At 36.6% G+C, this 27,246-nt stretch overlaps 1 protein-coding gene across 1 annotated transcript in view; it reads right to left on the reverse strand.

Annotated features, from left to right (window-relative positions):
- Positions 1-27,246, reverse strand: part of DNAJC1 (DnaJ (Hsp40) homolog, subfamily C, member 1) — a 68,314-nt gene that overhangs the window by 9,286 nt on the left and 31,782 nt on the right. Inside the window, exon 8 of the mRNA XM_010007015.1 lies at positions 6,110-6,229. Coding sequence (XP_010005317.1) covers positions 6,110-6,229 — 120 coding nt within the window. The remainder of the gene's footprint in view (positions 1-6,109; positions 6,230-27,246) is intronic.

Raw genomic sequence — 27,246 nt, forward strand, 5'->3', positions numbered from 1 at the left:
GAGGGAACTGTAAATAGCAACCACCCTTTCCTCCCCTCCAAGTATCAACAGAGACATTCTGATGTGTCTGTGAGACTAGACAGGTGTTTCAAAGATCTCACTCCCAGATTGAGGGATCTGCATGACCTATATACAATCTAAATCTCATCTTAGATATCATAACCTCTTTTGGACCTCAATCCAGAGCTAGGTCTTTATACTTCAGTAAGCAACTGGAAGAACTACTTATGAATGAATTACTTATTGCAAGCTGCTAAGGATGAATGTTTCAGAACATCCACAACTGGAAAGCACAGTAACTAAGTTAACACAGATACAGTATACAAAATGAAACGTAAAACAGACTTAGGAGAACACTTAATCTCCAGAAGCAAAAAAGCCTAATAAATTAATGAACTTCTACATATGATCATTTATCACACATATATCTTCTTTCTGTCAAGGTATTGAGCTTCATTTGTCATAAGTAAGAAATCTCTTTCAAAGGCTGAAACTGTTGGTCAGACATACAAGAGCTACAAGAAAACCAGCTCCCTTCCAAACATTATTTGTTCAGGTTTCATGAGAATTTCACATGTTCACCTGACTATTGTTTTGCTGTCTACCTTACTGTTTTTCTATACAAGCAGCAAATCTCAATCAGTCTGTTTTTGCAACACCAATGCATGAGATTAGTGACTGCAGGAGCAAACAGAATCAGCTTAAATCCTGTAAGACAAGTGAGTGATATTACTTCACAAGTATGAAATCTGAGATCTCTTTGCCTTTAATTTAAAAAACCTGTACCTAATAATCACATTAAAGTCTGTTTGGCATGCCAGACAGCTTTTACTTCCTCTGTTATTTTTACAATTTGAATGTCCTTTGTAGTTACTGAAATTAATTTATGCCTTTCAGCAACTTACACTTTTAAACTTTTTATCTATAAGGGCAGGTATTATCAAGCACATACTTCTGTAATTTCACATGTAAGTTCTTCTTTTCAATTTTTTAGTTCAGCAAAAGCTGACAATCATCATTATAAATCTTCATAAGGGTTAGCATTTGTCAAATCAAGCAATGTATTTTTTTCAGAAATAGTAGTCTTCAAACTCCATTCCATTCATTATTTATACTATGTTATAGGGTGTTCACAGTGCTTAGGAAATTCAAACATAACTTTTTTTTTTTTTGCTTTAAAAGGTCAATTATTTCCTTAAGTATCGGAGGACAGCAATGAGAACTAACCCTAGAGCAACAAATTCAGCAAGGAAAATGGGTCAAAGAACAGATGTATAGAGGATGACAGAGAGCAGTGGTACAGGTAATCAGGTCAGCCGGCAGGAACTCTGATTAAAGTTAACTGAACTCCATTTCCCTTTCATAATCAAAATACTTGAAAATCTAACTTATAACACCAGCCAGTTGCAATAAAAATAACTTAAAAAGCTATACAAGCCTTCAGTTGTGAAAGCAATAAGATTTCATTATACTAAGCCAGTTGAAAATCATCTTTATGGGAAAAGATCGCTAAATTCCCAATATGCACATATTAAAATGACAATTAGAAATTTAAATAATTAAACATACTGATAAAATGAGCACAACTTAACCTCATCTATTCTGGGTTGATTATTCACTGGCTGTTAAAAGATGTCTTCCTGAAGAATATATCCTATACTTAACATGACAAAAGTTAAAGTAATAAGCCTCCTGACAGTACGTCTGCACGACAGCTGCACCCTTAGCCCTGCTCTGAGCTGAAACACAGAGGAGTATGTTGCAAAGACATTTATGCTGCAGCATAAATAGAAGCAGCAGAGCTAAATGAGTTCAGGGGCACTACAGCATAGCCAGAACTGTTTCCTGTTGGGTTTTGGCTTGCACTTTCCCAGTGGCTGCATCATGCCATGTGGATGTACCTGTTTGTACAGAGCATCTGGTAGACATACCCATACAACGTGTCTCACAGTAAGTGAGGGAGGTAACATGTAACAAACTTAAATGTCTACAAACCCAATCTGAATAGTAGTAGAAAAGAAAGAAACATTTTAAAGACTACTTTACGAGTTAGAGAGTCAAGCTAAGGTATACACAGTGATTACTAACCAGCTACAATCACTATCTGGCTTTAATTTTATGTTTCTGAAAATGAGTTCACACATGTTTCCAATTGTAGGGAAGGTTTTGTTTCCTCCCCCTTCTTTCCTAGATAGCTTGCACTTGCAAATCCAATCATAGACCATATGAAGAGAAGGACCTAACCTCAAGCAGGACCACTACACTGACATTGTTTCTTGCAGATGTTTGTCTACTGTCTTTTCTTAAAGACCTGCAAATATGGAGACTCCACAGCAGCTTACTCCACTGCTTTATCATCTCAATTGTAATTCTTTACCCCCTAATATCTATATCTGCAGCTTGTGATAAAATCTGAGGTAATTACTTCTTGCCCTGTAAAACTAATACACTGCACTGTAAAGTTCCTCTTTACAGTTTTCTTTTTATGTAGTTGAATCCTCAGTTCATCTTTTCCCTCAGTTCAACAATATGAATTCCTTCCATTTTTCCTTCAGGGTCAGAGACCTATTACTCTCTTCATTCTCATCTAGACTCTTTATATTGAATCATGTGTTTAAATGCAATACTGAAAACTAGACACAAACTAAGGTTGTAGATGCAGGTTTATCACACTCCTATTTGTACATTCTCAGTAAGATGTTTGCTAAGAGAAGAAGCAAGCAGAAAGTGGTCTCAAGTTTCTAAAAAATATTTCCTGTGACACAGAAAATGTCAGAAAACAAATTCAAATTTGCCCTGATTTTTTTTTTTTTTTTTTTTTTTTTTTTTTTAATCTAGTGCATTTGCCAGATAGGACACACTTCAAACTCTCTCTGTCTTGACTAACGTTAGATTAGCTGTAAGCAAGAGATTCCCAAACTCTGATACAGAAGCTATTTCAAAACAGCACCTCAGACACCACAACTTGTCACCCTGCACCTCTTCCAGTAGAAACAGGAAACAGTTGTTTGGGCAGCAAACACTGCCTGCACATGCAGAGACCTCTTTTTCTGTGCACAAAATTTAGAAGAACCCAGAAGTTTTTCCTGCAGCTTTAGCCTAACATTTCTTATTCAGCTGTGGTGATGCCCAAGCAAATAAGAATCCTTTCTGTAAATTTAGATGCCATCCCGTGTCACTTTCAGCAAATGTGTCCCCTGGGGATCAGTACTGGGCCCAGTTCTATTCAACATCTTTACTGATGACCTGGATGTGGGGGGATTGAGTCCACCCTCAGGAATTTCACAGATGACACCAAGCTGGGGGGAGTGTTGATCTGCTGGAAGGTAGGAAGAAGCTGCGGGAGGAGCTGGACAGACTGGATCGATAGGCTGAGGCCAACAGCATGAAATTCAACAAGACCAAGTGCAGAGTCCTGCACTTTGGCCACAATAACCCCAGGCAGCGCTACAGACTGGGGGAAGAGTGGCTGGAGAGCAGGCCAGCAGAGAGGGACCTGGGAGCACTGGTTGGCAACCAGTTGAACATCACAGCTGAACACAGCCAGCAGTGTGCCCAGGTGTCCCGGAAAGCCAATGGCATCCTGGCTTGTATCAGGAATAGTGTAGCCAGCACGAGATGTAGTTCTCCTCCTGTACTCAGTACTGTGTCCAGTTCTGGGCCCTTCACTGCAAAAAAAATATTGAGGTGCTGGAATAAATCCAGAGAGCAACAAGGACTAGAGGAAAAGTCTTACAAGGAGAGGCTGAGGGAGCTGGGGTTGTTTAGCCTGGAGGAGACTCAGGGGGGACCTTATCACTGCCTACAACTACCTGAAGGGAGGTTGTAGTCAGGTGGGGACTGGGCTCTTCTCACAGGCAGCTAGTGACCGGATGAGAGGGCATGGCCTGAAGCTGTGCCAGGGGAGGTTCAGGTTGGATATTAGGAAGTACTTCCTCACAGAGAGGGTGTTTAGACATTGAAATGGACTTTCCAGGGAAGTGGTGGAGGCACCATCCCTGGATATGTTTAAAGAAAGACTGGATATGGCACTCAGTGCCATGGTGTAGACAATGTGGTGTTGTTAGGTCATAGGTTGGACTTGATGATCCCAGAGGTCTTTTCCAGCCTCAGTAATTTTGTAATTCTGTGAAATACAGAGGATGAGATGTACATCTTGTTCAATAGCTGAATGGATATATCTGAAGTAGTTCCCAGTTTCAACATTTCTGATTTTGATGCAGTAACAGTTTGAGATCCAGAGAAGTTTCCAGGAAGCTTTTGTGTGTTTCCTCTTAAAACCTAATTGCTGTAACTCTGTGCAATGTGATGATAAAAGCAGGAGAAACTCTAATAGGCAGCCTGTGTCAGGAAAGCTGACCTAGCATTATCAGCAGTGGGAAATTTTCAGAGAAGTAAAAACTTGTGTGGAGAACACTTACATTAATCATATAGTTGGAGGTCACTGGAAGTAAAAAGGATTACACTTAGACCTTTCTCCACACATAAAAATCCCTGAAAATCCCTTTTTCATACAAGGAAGTGACAGCTCTTAGCATACACACTTTTCTTTCATTTTCCTTTCCAATTCCCTGAACAGAAGAGCAGGTTGCTCAAGATTTCTCAACTAATGGAGGGAGAAAGGAAGATCTGTTTTTTCTTTTGAATACAGGATGGGTGCAAGTAGGATGGCCAAGTATGTTATGCAAAGGATTCTTAATAAAGAATGCTTTTACACCTGCATCAAGGAATAGAGAAGAAAATGGGTACAAAAGGCAGACTTAAGATAATGTTAGTTCTGTGATGAGCATACGTGGAATCATTGCACATGGTTGCATTATCAGTATCAAGCAAATTAAGCAGTTTTTCCAAAGCAATCTCAAAAGATCCTTCCCATGCACACTGCATACTACCAAGCCATGTGAAATATTAGTATCTGCTTAGTAAAATGTATCATCTTCTCAATAAACTCACTCCCCTTTGGTAGTATGAATACTTCAGGAGTATGATAAACAACAACGAACAGAATAAACAAAAGAGGACAATTTCATTTGAACAGCAGGTTAGTAATTTCTCACTTGCATCCACTTACTTGCAAATAATGTGTTGTTCTAAAATAGTAAGAATGCAACTGGCTTGTTTTCTGGTATATGTGAATAACAGAACTGTATACATACATTACATCTTTAACTTCTAAAAATATATTTTTGTGATATATCAACAGTGAAAAAATCCACCAAGTACTCAAATTGCCCAGAAGGCTACAATGGGTCATGTTTCACTCCAGACAGAGGCTTTGTTTCCCATTATTTAAGATAATTCCTGAAATACAATAAATAAAGAACATCTCATCTCAAAACGTATAGCAACAGATTTAAACATTATTCTCATTAACCCCTCCAGAGCCTATAAAATAGGGTCATCTGAAAGGGTTTTCAAATGATCCTCAGCAGCCACTAACATCATGTTCTAGTGATCTATTGCTTGAAAAGAGAAAGTCTTTTACAGCCTAACCCCCAAGGGTTTTAAGATCATACCACTTAAAAGCCTTAAGTACAAGCTTTCTTTTATATCTAGTACAACACTACAAAATAGGAATTAACAAGGATATTAATAATTTTACACAATATAATTATTAACCATGCCATAATCCAGAAAAAGGGACTGAAATGGTATCATATGTATAACTTGTTTTAAAGTTTGTAAAGATATTTCAGTTTAACTAATGGAAACCACCTGTCTAAACACCGTTAGCTCATCTACATTTTTTAAGGAGAGGCTTGAAACAGCATTGTAATCTTGAACCAAGTCACACAAAATTCTCTTGCAGTGAAAGGAGGGTGCTACAGAACCCAAAGCACATTGTTTTTCTCTTATGGGGTTACAGTAGCTCAAGTCTGTAAGCACTAGAAACTGCCCCCCAGCTGATCAGTTACAGCTGTTAATTGTGGGGGGAGAGACTGGCTGACATCTGCTTCTTGCATAGTTAGTTAATGGTTCATTTCCAGGTCCTAAAAGGATTGTAGCCTCTCTCAAAAGACAATGTCGCCCCGCACACGTCTGCCTTCTACACTGCCTGTCTTGTTCTGGTTTGTCACTGTCTATACAATGCAAATCTGAGTTAACTCACATCTGCCACTGATCGACCCAGTTCGTGAGCAATCTTTTCCCATCGACCTGGGGTCCCCCCTGGGAACTTAACCATACTTCTTGTCAGCTGGCTGAGGTCCTCCTCTGTCCATTCAGGTGCCTGTAAAACATTTGTAAAACATTCATTACACCGGGATATTGGACATACTCTGAGGTAATATACTGAAAAAAGTCTTCTAACAAATTAATCAAATAATGTAAAAAAATAATGTAAATTAATAGTTTCAAGTATCTGGGTGCCATCTCCCTGTGCTGTTGCATAAGATACATAAAAAAGCCCAGACCAACATAATACATTAAAATACTTAACACTCAAAAAATGCATTTTGCGTATTATATATATACACCAACACATTTTATTTCTATCAACATTTATACCATGTACATAACACTATAAAATGCAGTAAAGATAAAAAGCAACAATCCCTTTATTAAAGAATAAATCACAGTTTAAGATGGAAATTTTTAGAGATTTAATTGCACACGAGATTTTTTTCAGCAAAGACAAAGAAAATATCTTCCTATTTACATTTTTAAAAAGCTTCTAAAATAAAATGGAATGGTCATTTTAGCTTTTGCCCCTGTAACAGTACTATGTTTTACTATTCTAGGATGATTCAGGAATGAAATCTGTTGATTCTAATATTCCATTAAGGCTATTAAGCAACAGTCCTTCCCCTCACCACGTTTATGCCACAGAACTGAACCAGATGCTTCTACCATCCAACAACCAGGAGATACTAAAATGTTTTGCTGTAGCTACATGAAATAATCTGTTAAAAATAACTGTCTTCACAACCACCCAAGAAAAGTGAAAAAAGCAAGGAGAACACACCATCAGGAACACACCACACAGCATCGTGCTTGCCTCGGAAGGCAGACACAGAAACCATCTGACGTCTGCAGCATCTCTGGCCAGGACTGCAGTGCCCCATCTTTGTTACCATCAGTAGTTTGCCATTTTATTTATTTTTAAGGAATTCTTTACGGCATACCTCTTCTAATCACCGCATCCGATAATGAACAGGCACATATCAAGCAGTTAGCATTACAGAGCCATCAGCACAGAACAACAGTCAGAGGTGAGTGACCTCAGGGACCATCTCCACAACTACAGCAAAGCTTCTCCCTGACACTAATCCTGCCTGTCATTCTCCCACTGTGCTCTAACCACACTGACATCCGCCTGCTGCACTGCAAGCTTAACGGGGCCCTTCCTGACTTTTTACTGTCTCCCCCAATCAATGGTTCAAGCGTGCTCTTTTCACCATGTCCAAATGGAAGCTTCACTCATAATCAAAGTGCATTGCTCCTGTTAAAGGGCTTCCCGAAAGGCTCTACCATTTGCATTCATTTGCAAAGCAAACTACTTTTATTCACTTTGTTCTGCTATCAAGAGTGTTCCCTGAAGCAGATAAATTGGCATAAATACAACCTGCCACTTAAAAGACAGTAAATAATAGCCAATAGTAGCAAGGATTTCATCAGTCGTCCTAGTTTGTATCCATGTAGTCTTTTATTCAATGCTGAAAGCCTCAGACATTCATATTCGGATAGTTTTTAATAAAAGTATAAAATTAATTATCTATGATAATTCAAATACATGATGCTTAAATGACTTGTGCTTATGTGAAGATCTCACACATATATTACATGCATTATCATACAATTATACTCTGGCCTACAGAGGAAATATAAATACACAGGAAGTCTCCACATTGCACAGTAACCTTATTTACTTTTATTGTATTAAACAAGTTAATATACTCCATATATTTATTATATTATACACCATATATATTTTTTGAGAAGGGAAGATTTGGGGTACTTAATGTTCTATTCATAAATATTCTTCACCACTGTAATTTAAATAATTAATCTTCTAAGATTTTTTGTTAAAAGTCTTTTGTTCAAAATTAGTCAAATTTAATACTTCAACTTTTGCCTTAATATATAGAGTTTACTGTAATATTCTATGTAATTTGTATTTAACGCCTTCTGGGGTTTTCTTTTGTATGTTTGTTTGCTTGTTTGTTGGGGTTTTCTCCTGGTTTGGTTATTTATTATTTTTTTTTCAGTTTTGTTGCTCTTGTTTTGGATTTGTGCTTTTTTAAAAAAAAATAAAAATTGACAGGTATTCTCTCTTACCATACCCAAAGCATATCTAAGCAATTACACACAGAAATCAGGATGATCTTTTCAGTGATGTACACGTGTCAGAAGCTTCCTGGTAAGTTATATTTTCAGACATTTTCAGTAAGCTTTGATTTTCCTAGGTGCTCAAAACTTTTCCCACTATTTGTAAATATTACAGAAGTCCTGAGGTTCTCTTCCCAAATAACAGACAAAACTACAATCATTCTGCATCTAATTATATAGTTAACTCACACCACAGGAATTAATTAGCTACATTAAAATATCAACTTGTTAATCTTATTTCAAGCTGACTGTAATTTAAGAATGAGAAGATCTAAAACCTTTATAAATTTGGAAAATCTTTGAAAAAGCTTTTAGAAAATCCACTCTCAACCACGAAAGCTGTAAGGAGCTTTTGTGAATTTGCAGTTCCTCAGCAACAGTTAATTGTGTCTTTAGATGCAACAGTGCCTCCTGTGACCCAGCATCTACAAGCAGCTCTGAGGGTGGCCATGGTGTGAATGTATTCTCCCTGTTCTAATCTGCCGCACACTGTAACTGTGAGAGTCCAATGAATGCATAAACATACTGCTTTGTCACCTAAAACCATGTGTGTCCAATATTCCTGAAACGCTGGGCCAAAATTCATCTCTACAGTAAAGCAATGGAAGACACCACATGGTGAGGGGACAGCTGTTGTTACTACTCAAGCATTCAGATTTTGCATCAAAAAAGCCCCGTTCTGGGATTAACTCCCCATACTGAAGGCAAAATTAAAAGTACAGAATTATGGTTTATGGTCCTTAAAATGAAAATAAACTACAAGCACAGATAAAAACCATTCATCGCATTCCCATAAATAATAATCCTTTAACATGGTTTATCATATGTAGCTGGCAATATTGATGGATTAGTTCACCCAAACCACTATGCACCTTGTGTAGAAGAGAAATATGAATGTGGTTTATTGTTCATCATCACTCTTACATGTGTATCTGTGCTTAGTAACTCCATACCAAAAAAACTATTTTCAATTACATTAAAAACAAATTTTTAGACGAAAAAGCATTGTTTAGAGCTGTTAACACAAATAAGTATAAAACTATATATCCCTTTATTGATAAAACTGGGAAGTGGCTACTGTTTGAGGGTTTATAAAGAAACTAAAAGTTATTTATATTGACTTGACAATATGAGATAATTGGATTTTTTTAGATTAAATTTTAGCTTTAGACTGTTTCTTCCTGCCATCAATATACTGTAGATTCAATTAAAAATCACTGTTGTATGGAAGTTTGGATGGTGTTTTCAATCTGGCTAGGACTTTGTGCTATGCTTCATCTAATTTTGGTGATTCACTGATTGGCTCAAGATCTTGCAAACCAACCATGAGGCAGCACCTAGCATCTGTGCAAATGGTTGTAGAAAAAGGGTCCATTTAATTCCCAGACAATTTTGCAATTCAGGTTACCTCTAACCTACAAGAAGGTTGTGTTTCTGTCCAGTAACTGTAAGAACAGAATACAAAAAGTATTCCTGATTCAATTTCTCACCCATAAGGTCTCATTTTTCCTACATTGTTCTTCCATATTCTTACAATTTCTTGCTTTACCTACAAGAATTCTTAAGTCAGTCTTGTTTCATCAATTCTAATACACATCTGGTATTGTGATTCAGCTCTGTCTGAACACTAAGGACCTGCTATAGTTCTGAAGATCTCTTGTGAAGATCTAAAGATTTGCTAAGGGGTATTAATGGTCTGAACTCGTACCCAAAGCCACAACATGTTCACAAGACCCTTTATTCCTTCCAAGTCATTACTGAAATCCCATTTCCACCAGTAAAATTTTTATTACTTGAACCAACAAAACTGTAAGGACAGCTATCCTGAGTCAGACCAATGGTCAAGGTAGACCAGTAAGCTCATCATTTGGGCTCAGGGAGTGCAGCAACCTAAAACTGCACTACATACTTTGTGATAACAAGGACTATATTTATTATCCATCCTTTTGAGTCCCACTCTGCTTTTAAAAATCAGGGGCCATATGCAGATACTAAGTGGAAGACAAGCATATAAGTTATCTATATTTCCCCTAGGTATTTTCCCTAACTATTTTCAGCTCAAGGAATTTCTCTAGGCTGCTATTTTTTATCTATTTAGTAACCCTTAATGAATCTCTCAGAGTTTTTTCCCAGTCTTCCCTGAAACTATATAAACCTGGATTTGCATCATCATCATGAGGAGTTGCACCTCTCTGCTACCCATTAGACAAGGAACTACCTTATTTTGTCTGTTTTGAACCTGGCTCCTGCTAACTTTGATGATGCCTAGCTCCTGGCTTTGAGTGAAACACTAGCAAATAGTCTACATCCACTGCATTCCATGTCACTTACAACCTTGTTCAAAATATCGCTCTATAGAATTCCCTCCCAGTTGTCTCTTCCTAGCTAGGGAGTCCTAGACTAGTTTGCTGGCATAAAAGCCATTTTATGTACCATACTGTCCATGATGTCTTTTTCTAAACCACCTGCAATTCCATTGTACCGAACTGCACAAAGCAGGATTAATCATGTTTATGCAGTGGAATAAGGATTCATTCTTCTGTCTTGCTCTCTACGCCTTTCTTAACAACTTCTAAGATTTGCATCTGTTTTTTTGAATGATACTGAGCTGATGTTTTCGATGAAGCCAGTACTGATAAGACCTAAGATCTAACTCCTTGAAGATCACAGCATCTTGGTCATGAAGTTAGGACAGTCTAGCTACATCAACATTTGCATAACCTCAAATTTACATATCGGGAAGTTCCCCTGCCATCTTATTGCCCGAGCAGTCAAATTCATAAGATCACTCTGCAGTTCTTCAGTGTCTGTTCCCATCTTCACTACTCTAAATAATGCTCTCATTGATAAACTCACCTCAAAGCTCACTTTTCCACCATATTACCATGTTAATTACACTACATGAATGTACTAAGCAGCACAATTTCTAGCAGAAACCCAGCCATTTCTACCCTCCATTTCCTATTTTTTTAACTATTTATCTGGGAAGAGATCCTTCCTCTTATGCCATAACTGCTTTCTTTCCTTAAAAGCCTACAAAAAAAAAAACGTTCGTGAAAACCAAGCGGACAATCAGACCACCTTCTTCAGGCATATTCATTAATCCTTCAAAGAAGTCCAGAGGGTTTAAGGCAGGACTTTCTTTTATAGTAGCAATGTTCAGGACTACACTTAGGTCATATTTACCAGGTGCCCACTAATTCTATTATTTATTTCAGTTTTTGACAGTTTTCTCTAAAGAGATGTCAGATGTACAGACCTGTAAAGGTCCCTGAATTCCACTGACAACTTAATAAATAGAATGACACATTTGCCATTTCAGCCCTCAGGCACCCGAGAAAATAAAGAGTTAATTGAATGATTCCTTAAATTTTCTTTGAACTCTTGGTTGTATATTCTCTGATCCCAGTAACTTAAATACTTTAATATTAAACAATATATTACATAGGTCTAAAAGAAGAACTAATTATCTTTGCTTACATTGTAAGTTCTCGAGATATTAACCTAACCATAATAATTTTGTTTATACTATTCCTCCCACTGGAATGCCTTCAGCATTAAAAGCATTACAATATTAAAAAATATACATAATGTAAGTGGACAACAGCTCTTAGAGAAGAGCAAGAACCTAAGGAAAGAAGCATGAAGTCTCATTTGCTTCAGTATCAGGTCTTCTACCATGTGCAGCAGCAAATGCTGTAGGACAGAGAGATTCTTCCCCTCACAGCTGCCCCCAACCTGGATTAGGGACTTCTGAAGCATTAAGTTGAATCCATTTCTGTCACAAAGCAAACAATGAAGTTGTCTGCTCTACTCATTTTTTCTCTTAATCAACATTATAAGCCAGCTTTATACACAGTTTCTCACTTCTTGCCATATCCTGCTGCTTTTTTATTTCTCCGTCCAATATATTTCAGCTCTATACATAATACAGGAGGGAGAAAGCAAAAAAATACCCTAACCACTACCAGTAGGCAATGTGGTTTCATTAATTTCTAAACACACAGGTGAAGACAATTTTTTATGCAGTGGGAATCTGCAGGAAAAGACAGGACTCCTCAGGAGAGATTTTTCTAGACCATGCCTGTTTCAGAATGAGGATTTTACAGACATTTCAATTAGTGCTGCCCTGAATAATTCTGCATCACCCCTTGCAATTCACCACACTATAGACCATTTCCAGTACAGAACAGAACCTTGCAGATCTCCCTGAAACTCCTCTAGTGACATTTTGCAGTAACAAAGACGTACGTTTCCTGTTCCTTAACTAAGCATTCCTCTAAAGCTCTTCCCTCTCATCATTACTTTGTAACAAGGCTTGCTGACAGAACCTGTCAAAAGCTTTATAAAATCCAAGTAAACTGTAAAGCTCTAATAATAAGGCTTAACTTTTTTTTAAATCCACACTGACTTTTTACTATTATTTTTACAGATGGCACATCTAATAGTATCATTCATTCCATAATTTAAAAAAAATTAGCCAGTATAGAATTCATGCTAACCAGTCTGTACTTCCCAGAATCCTCGATGATGCTAAAAAATTAGTATCCTATTTCCATCTCTCATTTCCAGGCTCATTTAAGTAATTGCTAAAATATTAGCAGCAGTATTAAATGAATTTAATATCAGAGATCTTTTTAGGTCAACTAATGGTGAAAATCATTGTTCCAAGCAATTTCTCATTTATCAACTTCCAATGAGTGTTTCAATCTAAAACATTCCACTTGCCTTCAAAACAAGATGTTAAAAACTCCATAAGCTCCTTTGTAGTAAACATGGATAAAAACTACTTTTAGCCCCAGCATCTGCTTGAAACTGTTTTATATTTTGATTATCCACTACTTCAACAAAAGCTTTGGCAGTGTTCCTTAATCTACTTTCTCTGACAAAAAAAGCAGTAATTTTTTGGTCTTGGATTTGTATCTGATTTTGGATTTGTATCTGATTTGCAAATTTTCTGCTCTTTTGCATAAGCCTTTCCCTTTTTGAAAGTTTTTTCCCTCAATTAAGCAGCTATCTTTGCTTTTTAGTCTGAGATAAGAATAACTTAATTCCAGGAAAACGAGTATATTTGAGATTGTTCCACTGGCTAACTGTGGTGGTTATTCACAACTTTGACAATTTCTTGTTTAAACTTCAAGCTCTCTGTTAACTCATCCTAGTAGTATGCCAACAGATAATTTTTAAACATAAAAATTTTTTAAATCTATGTTTACTTTGAGTGTTTAAGCATATTAGAAACCAAAATGCTAGTATGTCCCTAACTGTAGGATGTCATTATAATAGCTCCCCTGTATTTTTGGAAAAGCAACAACAGTTACCATCTATTCAGAAACATCACCTAAAATCTATATATCTTTATTTACAAGTACCTTTCACAGCTAATGCAGGTCAAAAGGAATTATTATTCACGTTTCTCATTCCTAAGCTGTGCATCTATATGCATATGAATATTTTATATATATATATATCTTAATTAATCCCAGCAGGAAGCCTAAATGAACCTGAGTGAATAACAGCTTCTCCCACTGCCACCTTTGGCAGTACTACATGGTGCTTGTCAGGCCATTCCTAGACTTGCAATAGGCCACAGCTTAAGACTGAAAAATTTGTGTTCTAACAGACAGACAAAAAGCAGGGGAGGAGCATGAGAAGTCAACATAAATCAAGTTAAGAACCAGCTACATGAAGCAGCAAGACATTTTTTTAAAGTTATGACTACATTCAGAAAGTTGTAGATAGTCGAAAAACAGCATTAATCAGTCATCTGACAGAAAAGGTGGCAAATGGTGATCTAAAAAATGAAGTGTTGGATGAGGTATATACTTACAAGATTATTGTTATTATACTACATTAATTTGAATGTCTCTGGCTTTCACTTCTAGCCACTGGACCCTCTGAATCTTCCTCCCAGCCTGAGTAGCTCATTAATAACAGGTATATTCTCCCATGAAGTCACCTGCTAAGTTAAAAGGTCACTCTCCAAGTAGCAGTAGATACCATTTCCAACCCTTGAGAAATTCCTATATATTTTCATTATGTCTATTTTCCACTGTTTTTCCCGTAAATCCCCAAATTACAAAAAGCTGTTCAGAGCTCATCTTTCCTCCCCTTTCCTACTCATTATTTATTCCTACTTCAAGAAATCAGAGCTAAGAGTGGCCTTTAATACTTCCTCTGAAAATGCTCCAGTTCTTCATACAGAATCTGGAGGGGAAGGCAATGCTGAGGGGTATCCTTCAGGTTTTGCAGAAAAAAATATCTCAAAAAACATCTCTAAATTACATTAACAAAAATATTTTCTTGTCAATACAGCTGAAATTGCTCTAAGATATATGACATGTTAATGACTACTCATTGATATGAAAGATCATCTAGTTAAAGCTACATCCTCTGGAAAAACAGGGGAGGAAAATAATGAAAACACTTTATTATTTTATTGTTAAAATCTTTAGAAATATGACAGAAAAAGTGTGAATTTTTTAACAACAGTCTGTGGCAAGACTTTGGTAGCTGAGGTGGCCTCTCTGAATGGAGGTGAGGGCCACAATCCCTGTGGTGGACACAGCAAGCTCCAGTCAGCTATGACAGACCCACTGGAGAGAGACAGCTGAGCCTGTCACTAAGCTGGTGGCACCTCTGGGAGAGAGACTCCAAAACCTCCCTGGGAAATCTGTGCCAGTGCTTTGTCACTCTCACAATAAAAATATGTTTCCTGATGTTCAGAGGGACACTCACTTGTACCCATTCTTCTATTGCAAATAACGAAGCATGTTAAAAGAGTTAAATTTGAGTGAAGGTCTAAGTTAATTCATAGGTAAGGAAATCATTAACAAAGATAAATGATTTTTCAAGGTTGCACTTCTTAAAATTCTACATGGCTTGATGAAAAAATGGTTATCTATCAAAGCCAGTGTAGAAATGTATCCAAAATCCCAGAACTCCTCCATGCAGTTACAACACATTCGTGGAGGAGCAGCCTCCTATAATCTGCTGTTGCACTTCTAGAAAATTTGAGTTTTGTTTTCAGAAGTCATCCTTCCTATGGTATGAGGAATGACATTTCAGATGATACAGATCTCCTAGTACCCCTCTCAGTATCAAGCCATCACATCATTTATTGAGATCCTTCTCCTGCTAGCCCACTCACATCAAACTTCAAAAACCCCAGAACAAAAAGTGTAATTTTTTCTTACATTATACTCTTCCTCCTTTCTTGAACAGACCCACCAGTCATGCGGACACTGGTGTATGGAAGACACTGAGTTGTGAGGTTAGGACAGGAACTGAAAGACTGTTCTGTGATGACTTCTCCAACATGGCCTAATTACAGGATATCAAGAACTTTTCTTGGTAGCAAAGCCGCTATGTCCTCACCAAAATGTGGTATATTCAGCATCTAATCAAGGCACAGATCGCTGTAATACCTGAACTTGTTTAACTGGAAGAAATACAACTAGATGTCTTAAGGTTCATTCCAGCCCTAAGACATAACTTTTCATGAAACAAGTATCTCTTGTTGTATACCCATCAGGACTGGACATGGAAAAAAAAAAAAAAAAGGTATTTTAAATTCTGGTTCTTGGCAAAAATCATCATATCTAAGACCTTTACAAGTCTGGTAATATAAATGGGATGGTATTAAATAAAGTGCATGATCCTTTCTATTTATATATAAGCTGGAAGCTCACGAACTGGAACAGACATAAAAAGAGCCAGGTTTACTGGTAGAAGGGTGACGATAAACTTGCAGTTATTATTCTGAGATCAAAAAAGCAACAGATACTGCCAAAAGGATGAAATTAGGTCCTTCCAGAAACACAGAGGATCTAGCTATAGAAAATAAAACAAACACACGCATTCACTTTTCAGACCAGGTTTTGTTTTGTTTGAAAGCATTTGTCAGAATGGTTTTCTGATCCTGTTCACACCCCCACACTACATGAATGTAACAGACTAACACATTACAGAAGTGGGACCTGAGCACTCAGATGTTAATTTACCAGAAGTATAGACTGGAAGTTATGGAATGCTTCAAAGTAATTTTCTGCATGCTAAAAGGACCTGAAGGCACTTGGGTTAGAAAGTCCTAACCCATTCTAATACAGAGCAAGTTCCCTCTAGTATTAATATAAAATATATTAACTAGTTATTTACAATGCATGAACTGAAATAGCAAAATGTATTATTATTTTAATATTAAAGTACTAAAGTAAAAAAGTAGTAAAGCATCTGTCTCTAGTAAAACACCTGAAAAAAGCCAGTTCTCCACAATTAATGTTTCCACATTTCAGGTTCTACCAGGCTTTCATTGTAGACTTAGCACAAAGCTTTAACCAAAAGCCCTTAACGTGACCAAATACATGCAGGAGTGTTTCAACAACCTACCAACACTACTATAAAGTAGATAGTTTGCAAAAACATGAAAATAATTCAAATTATGATGTATTATTACGGCTTTTGAAATTCAGTTTTTCTGTCATATTTACACAAAACCCAGCTAATTTTATGTTTTTCTGTTTATCATTACAGCAAAACATAGGGGCAAAGATGTTACTTCTTGCTGCCTTCTCAAAATCAAATCTGATTTTGCATCACGCAAGCTAGAGGAAAAATGTCACAATTAAATGATTCATAAATATAGCACTAAAATTACTGTCAATGTAATTGAACAGAAATTAAAATGTAGTTTTTAATTGTATGTTACAACTTAAATGGTAGCACTTAGCAGAAAGTGTTAACTCATTTATTTTTAATTGTCAGCTGCTTCAAGGCAACTGTTTTATTGCAGGAAAAAGTGAGAAGCTCTTCAGTAAATTTGATTGTAGGGTACTCAAGCACACAGATCAAATAAACTATAGGTTGAACCGGTAATTAGGTTTGGCCTGTGATACATTAATGTGGAGACAAATTCCCAAAGAAAGTGAATAAATGTTCTTAATTTAATTCTCTCTCAGAACACCATTCTATTTGGACTTTTAAATGCAGTTTGAGAAGTACTTCCACTTAATAGAGAATACGAAATGGCAAATCTTCTAGAGCACACAGGTCAATTAATTCTTCAGGAAAAGAATGCTGTAACTTTCATAAACTTCAAGAAATAAGTATAGAATAGTAAGTCCTGAACAGATTGCAGGTGACAACTTTTTTCATAATTACTTAACACATGAAAAATCTTTGGCTATGCTGTTAAATTCACCAGAGAAGATGAGCTCAAAGCCATACAGACACATTACAGCATATGATTAGTCTTTATCAGTAAGGAGTGCTTTTCCTTGCAAGGTTGTCTCACAATATACTACCAGACTAAGCAAATGTCAAATATTTAACAGTATTGGGCTGATATATATGGGCTGTAATCTCTTTAATCCACTTCAGTATAATATAGCATGTTATGTGTATTTTGAAAACATTAACATATGGTATTAATAACATTCAATACACTAAACCATCCTCAAACTTACAAACTGTACCATCATGAACAAGATATTACTACATGACTAATCCTGCTGACTGACTGCTCTGTAGTGCTGTTCTCTTCCACCTCTTCTGTCCTTTGTCCAGTTTTTCTGTTTTGCTTCCTGGCACACTTGATCATAAGATAAAGATCTTATCTCAAAAGCTTTGGGATTCTTTTTTCTACCTTGTCTGTTGCTGGCAACCTGTTTCACCTCCCTTCATGCACCTTAAACAGCTTATTCAAAATCAGGGGTTTTTGGTTGCCCCTTGCCTTCCTTCATAATATAGTTTCAACTGTCTCCATCAGAAGTATTTCAACACCACAGTTAATGTCTACATAACATTCTTCCTTTAACATCAAATGCAATTAAATTCTTTCACTGACAATGCTACATTCTGATCTCTCAATTTTTAACTCAAATGCAGGAGATACTCTGCAACCCACAAATGCACGAACACAGTGCACAATTACAGAGTAATTATATCCACCACTAGTATTCACATACTACTTCTCCACTAAGTATGGCTCATCAAGTTATGTCTATCATTATGTTAAAACTCAAAGAAAAAACCCAGCACTTTTCTCCAAGAGTAAGCTGTCCGAAGAGGATAAAATTCTGCTAAGCAGAGTACCAAAACTAAGATATTTGGTTTCAACATACAAGTTCACTTTGGTAGAGAAGAAAAATAGAGAATAGAATCGAGCCTACAACCTAAGAGATGTTTTGTCATGGGCCTAGCCAGCTACAATTTTTGGCCATGAAAGGGAATAAGGAGAATAAAAACTAAAAAAAAAAATAATTAAAAAAATCAACTGTTCCACCAGAATATGCCTGCAAGAATCAGAAAATATATGTATTTAGGACCCAAAAAAAGGCTACTTGGAAAATGTCATGAACATGGCCCATGCTAAACTAAATTTTCAGTTCTGTTTTCCAACAGTCCAAATTTTCATGTAATAACACCGGGGAGTTGAATCTGAGAAGTTTTCACAAATTCACCGTTTCCATCCCATAATTTGTAGCCATTTGAAAATATATCATCAATGTCTGTCTCATTCTTCCTGCACTCACTTTCACTAAAGTCTTCCAAAAAAGGACAATAAAGAAAAGCCCTGGGCAGCAAAATACTGCTAGATATCCAGTTGAGATGAATATAGTGAAAAAAAAACAACCCAAACACATACTAGCAGTTACTAACTTATTACTTAGATTCTCTATTGAAAATATTTTCTTTATAGAGCTGTTCCAACACCGATTTTTCTAATGTGAATTACAAGTATCACCCAGTAAAAACTGAAGTATTGTTTTCTGTGTTAGTGTGTATGTTGTACCAAAGTAACAAATTCAGGCACACAATTTACCTGGGATTAAAAAGAGAACACTACTAGGAGAACTTTGGATGGTCAGGTTCCCTAAAGAGGTCTATGTAAAAAATCCAATGATGTACAACACATCCAACCTGCTACTTTTTAAGTAAATGCATGTTGTAAATCTCTGCTTATGTTGTAGAAGTCCAAGGGCTGCAGCAAAACACAGATTTTCCATAGTACTTGATTGAAAGCAAGGCGAGAACCTCTTGCACCATTTGCATCTCAAGGATAGTCATCGTACTTAAGAAATTCTGCCTTTTGGAAATTTTGGGAAGCACCATTACTAATATGACAAACAAGCTTCAATTGTAATGAACCATTTCTCATATTGTGCCATCATTATGAGTGCTCACCTCTCTGGCAAGTTTGGGTAAGTAAAATACTGTCCAGTAGCACTTTATAAAGAACGGCTCATGCCAAATGATTGGCATCTCAATTCTAAGTGTACTTAGATTCAAATATGGACCCAACCCCTATTCATTTAAATGAAAGGCAACTGCATGCTCAAGTGTGCTGAAATTGAGGGTTTGAAAACTAAAGGTGATGTTTTCAAGACTTCATCCTGCCTGCCAAAAACTACACAGAAAATGGCTAATAACTAGATTGAGATTGTCTGAAAACTCTTAAGTGGCAAAATTCTTGTATTAGTAGCATGAAATCATTACTTGGCAAGGCAGGATTACTTATTTATCTCTACAGGGAAAACAAAATCTGAATATCTGACATTTTTCAGTTTCTTAGCTGCTGGAATTTACCCTAGATTATAGTTTCTGGGCAATTTTTATACATAAATTTGACCAAATCCCATTGTAATCATGGCTTCAGGAAGAAAAGGAAAGCAGCAACACCGAGCATTGTGGAAGAAGGTAAGATGCTGAATCTAACTAGATTTTAACTGGTTTGTCTGGAAAACATTATATAGAAACAACAGTATTTATTTACATTAATTAAAGCTAGATTTATCTGAAGCTAACTTTATTCTCCACTTTAAAGGTAGCTAGAGTTATACCAAGAAAAGTAATTATTTGCAACAGTCTGCACTTTTCAAATTCACATTAAAAAGCTGAAAAGAGCAGCACAGACTGAATTGCACTACCAAAGATGGTGCAAATTTTGATCCCTAAGTTGGATATCCTGTGAAAATCCTGTTTCAGGGATTTTGCCATCCTTGCCTCTCATTTATTGGCAAAACACTGTGTCAGTGCTCTCCCTCCCTTCTGTTGGATGGGCAGGAGTAAGTGGAGAAATTTCACAGTGGTTAACCAGCTTTCATATCTTTTTCCAGCTTCTACCCCTTATATATGCAACTACAGTCTCTTCCTTCAGCTTCTCTGCTCTTCTCTTCAAAGTTGAGACAGCAGTAACTTTGTTTGGGAGGTGACAGGGAGGAATCACTGCCAAGGAAAATCAGGTTTTTCCACCATCCCTGACTCCAACTGGGCTAAACTGGATCAGTACTGACAGATGTTTTTCTAGATCTCTCCTAGGCTGAGAGGCAGCACAAGACAGACTAATATTTACAAACACACTGCACAGCCTTCTTCGAAATTTATGTAAAATGGGTATCAGCTTCAGGACAGAAGAAACACTCTTAGTGAAGAGTCAAATTTTCGGTGGTTGACTGGGAAAGACTGAGGTCCTGTTTCTCCTCACAGGTAGGAGGTTTCTCTTTATGCCCACAACCATGCTTTTCTATGATAGACAACTATCATGTCAATCTCATGGACATGATAGTTGAGTCCTCAACAGGACTCAAGACCTGAGGTAAATTAAGTCCAATCTGAGTTATAAAAGTTAGTATAACAGAAGCTACATAGCCCTAGTTTAGACCCAGGCAGATGTCTAAACCAAGCTTATAGTGCTGCCCAGTGCAGAAACAAAGCTGCATTAAAAAAACCCGTGTGCTTGTCCATGCAGATTAACAGTTTGCACAATTAACTTTACCACTTGGGTAGTTCTCAACTGACAGAATTGAAAAACTGAGGACAACATATAGAAAACACCCCTGTAAAACCAGTCAGACTGAATTACAGCAGCAAATCACTTCAATCACTTCTTCTGGAATATGGATTCAGCTGAAAAACTACTGAAAGCTAGAATTTGACACCACAGCATCTAAAGCATGGAGCTGAAATCACTGGTTCTTCTTGTCTGTACAAGACAAGAACCTATGGTACTATATTTACTTAGACAGAAGGTGTAAAAATTCAGTCAAGATCAGGATATATCAGGCAAGTGTCAACTGCACTGCCTTAATTCAATACACATACATGGCCATGTTTTATTTTTATTTTTTTTTAACTACTGTATAAGTGTTTACATAACATATTGTTACTATCTTTAGGAAATATCCTTATGGAAATATATTTTGGCTGTTTGTTTCTTTTGCAGTCTAGATTGAATTTTGTCTGTGCTGTGAGACATACTGCTTCCAAAAAACTTTTTCCCTGGCTGTCATATCAAATTATTTCCCTGTATCATTTAGATGCTTTTTAATACTCTCTTTAAAGGTTCATGGCAGTACTTTCCTGTTTGCATAGATTACAACACCTCTCCATCCAAACCAGTTCTAACTAGCCGTGCATGGCACATTTGAGAGCAGAATATTATTGAATTACGTATATAAATTGCATATATATATTCCATATTCTTACTTAGCAGTTGTTCAGTTTGTATTTATTCAACATCTCTATATATTCACAGCCTATTTTAGGAAAAACTGCTTAAGTCTTGGTTCAATGCTCGCTACTTCTGGCATTTGTCCCAGTTGTAACAACTATTTTCTCTGAATCTATCGCTAGGAAAATTTATTTTCTTTACTTTGTATTTACAAAGACAATTTGTTCTCTGATGTACATCTGCCACAACACAGAAAACACCAACTTGAGATGCTAGTTGAAGAATATATCATCACCATCCTGTAATTTTATTCTTCCTTAAGAAAAGCTGAGGATTAAAAGCATCGCATGCTTAAAGCTGCAGATGAAATTAGATTTCTGACCCTAAAGATTTGATATTCACAGCTCAAAAGCAGAGAGGTCTTATTCTAGATCTAAAGATGTGGGCCATTCTCTCCAAGGAAAACCCAATAACTAAAAATAGGTGTTCTTTAAAAAAAAAAAAAAAAATCACATTTATGCTCTCCTTAAAGATATTCAAGTCCAAAATAAAGTCCATAGAGGCTCAAGTATTTAAAACAGAAGCTTGAAATTAAGGTTATTGTCTGCATTTAAGGAAAGTGATTCAAAGAGTACGTAAGTCTATTGTTTCTAAACAAAACAATAAAAAAACAGTTGGCTAGAAATATACTAAATACACTAATTTGCTAGAAATAGAATGCACTGGTTTAGCACTCACATAAAGAAACAAAATTATTAGCCATAAAACCAACAAAAAGATTGGGTGGTAAGTTTGCTCCTTGACATTCTTCCTGTTTTTTTTGTTTGTTACACTGACTGACTTGGTGGTGAGCAAAAAGGAACAGAAAGAGGAATAGAACTGCCAATATGTATGTAGGGACACACAAAAAAAGTATACAGATGTTTCAGAATAACCAAAATACCTGTCTACTCCTTTGGTAAATCAAGTCCTGTTCTCTACTTCAAACACAGTAGATAACAAAAGGGTGCCTTCCACACACTGTCCCAACTGTTAGCATCAATATATTATCAACAGAATTCTGCTGCACAGAAGAGACATACACATTGTACGTTGCTCAAGTATAGTAGTAGGCATACCTGAACATCTATTTTTAAAAGTATGTGTATAGGACAAAAGTAGTTTTTTCATGAACACTAAACTGCAATGTAATGCAGTAACTGTAAGAGTTACCAATAGGACAGAAACTAGAGAGCTATTTAAAAACACAAACCCCAATATTCTTCTCAGGCTGAGTGCTCTATATTTGCAGTGACACGATGCATAATAAACCACAGGAAGGCCTGGAGTCTGACTTAACACTTTCAGTACCACTCTGATGAAGATTTTGGGGTGATTTTTTAATATTTTTTTTTAATTATTTTTTTTTAATGGAGTATTTTTTCAGTGACACTACATTGCTAAAGAGTTTGGTAATAGAATACTGAGATTTTCACCTCAGGGTTACTAAATTCAATATGGCCCAGATCAATAGTGACTCAAAGTCATCACCATTTGATGAGAGTTTGGAGCTCAGATTAAAATGTATTATGAGCTTAGACTAGCTCCTAGTGAATAGCTTCATAACTGACACTAACAGGTATGGTTGCTGGCAGTCTTAATATAGGGCCTTAAATTCAATGGGCACACAGTGTGATTTACTTTCTCAACCTACAGCAATCCCTCTGGGTCAGGGTCAAGGCACAAGCAGGACACCACAAGGAACACTGGACTGCTAGTTGCTTGCTTATACCTGTCTCAGGAATAAAAGAGACTTAGAATATAAACCTGCTTTTCAGATACCGTATTTGTTTCACCACTTAAAAAAAGAAAATTAAATTATTTCAAAACTAGATGACCTCAGGTAGCACACTAAAACAAAATAACCCTTCTCATCAAAGACCAATTTATTAAAACATCTGGTTAACACAGCACCTTAATCCTGATAAGATACAAACTGCTTGCGTAACGAATTAACATTTTTTTAAAGCCTGGAAACTGTATTCAGGTAATCCGACATATGATGTCTGATTAGAACAAGTACCATGTTATTTGCTACTAAAGAAAAGGCATACTCAGATTTCAAAGCAGCACAGATGTGGGAAGATTCAAGGCAGAAGAGAGCAGGTGGCAGGCTAGCTGGCAATTATGAAATGTTCAAGATCATAATATGACTAAAACTTAATTGTCAAAACTATACTTTTTAAACTAACAAAACAATAATTTAGCATTTGTATAGCACGTTGCCTTTTAATTTTGTACATTTAAAGTTATTTTACATCATTGTTTCATAGCCAGCTTTCAAATAAATCTTTCATGACTAAAAAGCTCACTTTGTTATCAATATCCTACCTATGAAACACAGTGCTTTGATGGCCCATGCTGAGAAAAACAAAACCACAAACTGCACTTCAACCAGAAAAGAGTTCAGCACAAGGTGACTACAGCCTGCAGTTCAACTATTGGAAAAAATGCTCACTACGTTTCCAGCATTTATCAATAAATTGTGTATAAACAATGCTGACGTATACTTTTGTTTTGTGTTATTAATAATCCTAATTTGAGGATAAAAGTAAAGAGCAGCAAATACAGGAGATCCACGTAATCTACTCTTCCCGAGCTCTGTGTACAAAAATAGTTTTTACTGCTCCTGCTTTAGTAAAATCAAGCCAGGTGCTCCTGCAATATAAAAAAAAACCCAAATGCCAAGAAGTGCCGCAGCACAACATGAAAAACAAAAATAATGAGAAACATTATTTTCTATCCATACATCTGGTCCAGCTGGAAGGGATCAGGCACTGTCTTTTTCCACCTTTATCTTCCCTTTACAGAGCAATCAAATATCAAAAGGTCAAAAGTATTCACCCCTCATTGAGGCAGAACTTGGAACTCTATCTTCAGAGAGGAATGAATCAAATAATTATATGGAACAAGGAAGAAATTCCAGTGGAACAAGATGAGCAATCTGTAAACCAACAGGAATTATAATCCTGGTCCCACTGAAGATGATAAATCTCCCATTTATTTCTCAAGGGCTAAGATTTCCACGCAACAACAACGTTATTCACATAAACAATGAGCTCTCATGAAAACAACGTGTATTACAAATAGTGTAAAATCCCACTGAGAGAGAAATCACTTGGCACTGATTACAGAAAGGGTAAATACATACACTGTTGCTTGAATATTTGCAGAAAGGACAGAACAAGATCAGATGTAATAAAACATGTCCTGTAATAAGTCGCTCTTTTTACTTCCAGCTTCATGTAATAGGTTGCTCAACAGGAATGTAAAGAGTTAAACAGCTACAAAGAATTAGCAGCCTTCCCTTACCTGAGGGGGGCCTACAGGAAAGCTGGAGAGACGCTTTTTACAAGGGCATGTTGTGATAGGATAAGAAAGAGGGTCGGTTTAGACTGGATATTAAGAAGAAACTTCTTACTGTGAGGGCGGCGAGACAAAGCAAAAATAACTTTATAAATAAACCTTTTCAGTACTTGCTTTGAAGAGCTTTGTTATCAGCATGAAAATGAGCTTTTAGTAATTCCTCTGAGCTTCCTAGTCATGCAGTTTGCATTAATAGTGTAAACAGTGCTATGTGAATATACAATTTAGTGCTAGGCAAGTATATGATTTCCTATATAGAAAAAACTCTCAAGAGTCTCATTACTTCGTTTCCATGCTCTCAAATACAATAGAGTCTGCTCCCCTCTATTTTCAACTGATAGAGTTTAAGAACAGGATAGATGGCCAAAGATGAATAAATCACAGAATCACAGAATGTTAGCGGTTGGAAGGGACCTCAAAAGACCATCCAGTCCAACTCCCCTGCCAGAGCAGGATCCTCTAGAGCAGGTTACACAGGAACGCATCCAGGCAGGTTTTGAATGTCTCCAGAGAAGGAGACTCCAGAATGCCTCTGGGCAGCCTGTTCCAATGCTCTGTCACCCTCACTATGGAAAAGGTTTTCCTCATGTTTACACGGAATCTCCTATGCTCCAGTTAGTACCGGTTGCCCCTTGTCCTGTCATTGAACAGCACTGAGAAGAGCCTGGCTCCATCTGCTGACACCTGCCCTTTACATATTTGTAAACATTAATGAGGTCACCCCTCAGTCTCCTCCAAGCTAAAGACTGTAACATGCGCTGGTTATGTGTCTGCCCCTACATTTGTTCCCAAATCTGAATTGGAATTAAATTAAATATTTCTTTTTCTCTAGATTTATGAAAGGTAGTAAGTAATGATAAATTATTATCATTTTACCTAAAAGAGCCTGGAATAGACTGGAAAAGCTATGCATTCAGTTATTCCCCAATAGCTTCTCTCTTCTGGTCTAAAACTCCATCTATTTAACCTTTTCTCAGAAATACGACTTTCTGATTTTCTTTTTATTGCCAATCTGGTCTTCCTGTTAATTTTTCTTTCTTTCTTTCTGAAAAGTGCCATGTTCTAACTATACAAAAAATCCTAAAGGTGGATGAATCAATGCTGCAGAGAAATGCTGAAAAAATGCCTCTCAGTTCTGTAATACTGAATATTATCTGAGTATCTCCCAATAGCTCACTTTAAATACTCGGTTCAAAGCACAGAGTAACAACATAGTACCAGCAGTACCTTGTGGACCTAAACTTTGTGTGTTCTCAAACTTATACCATCCTATAAACACATTTTCAGCCAGCTATGCAACCTTAGGAAAAAATCAGAACACATTCCTCTTACATCTTCCCTTGGTAGATCATTCTACCTTGCCTAAGAAGGAAGTTGGTTTTTTCTCCTTAGTCTGTTCCTTATCTGCCTCAATACTTAAACCCTATGGAAACAGTAATCAACAGTATATTCCATATCATAGTCAGACACCAAAGAGAAAAGACTCGGATGTTTCTAAGCAACTATCAATAAAAATTAGTAGACCAATCAAAAACCGCACTGATACTCCAAACTGCATTTTATATTATTTTTAATGTTCTTTTATACTGCTGCTATTTCATTTTGAACTGGCACTTAGGTCACTTAATGAGGTGGCAACGGTGTATATTTTTTTTCCTTCTTAAAAAGGACAATGTCTGCTCTTTAGTAGGGTGATATTTTAATGAATTCTGGGGTGAGGACTAACCTACCAGTGAGGACTAACCTACCAGGTGTTCTGAATTTGAAATTAAAACTTTACCTCTCCATCAGAGAGGGCAATTCTCACATTTCCAAGCAGTTTTCATTAGCCTTTACTTTCAAGAACATCTTCAATAAACACTGAAGCAAATAGTTTTATTCCAAACCTATGATCATAATCAATCTTAATTCCAGCCTTTCTGTCCAATTCCTCTTGACCTATTTCTTTATGTCACCATTTATCTTTCTATTCTATTCATTTACAATATCCAAGAGCTCAGCTTTTGTCAAGTTGCATTTTATTTCTTTACCTTCTGACTTCTCAGATATACTGGAAAGATCAG

The sequence above is a fragment of the Chaetura pelagica genome, unplaced genomic scaffold, assembly GCF_000747805.2.
Source record: "Chaetura pelagica isolate M959 unplaced genomic scaffold, ChaPel_1.0 scaffold17, whole genome shotgun sequence".
Lineage (NCBI taxonomy): Eukaryota > Metazoa > Chordata > Aves > Apodiformes > Apodidae > Chaetura > Chaetura pelagica.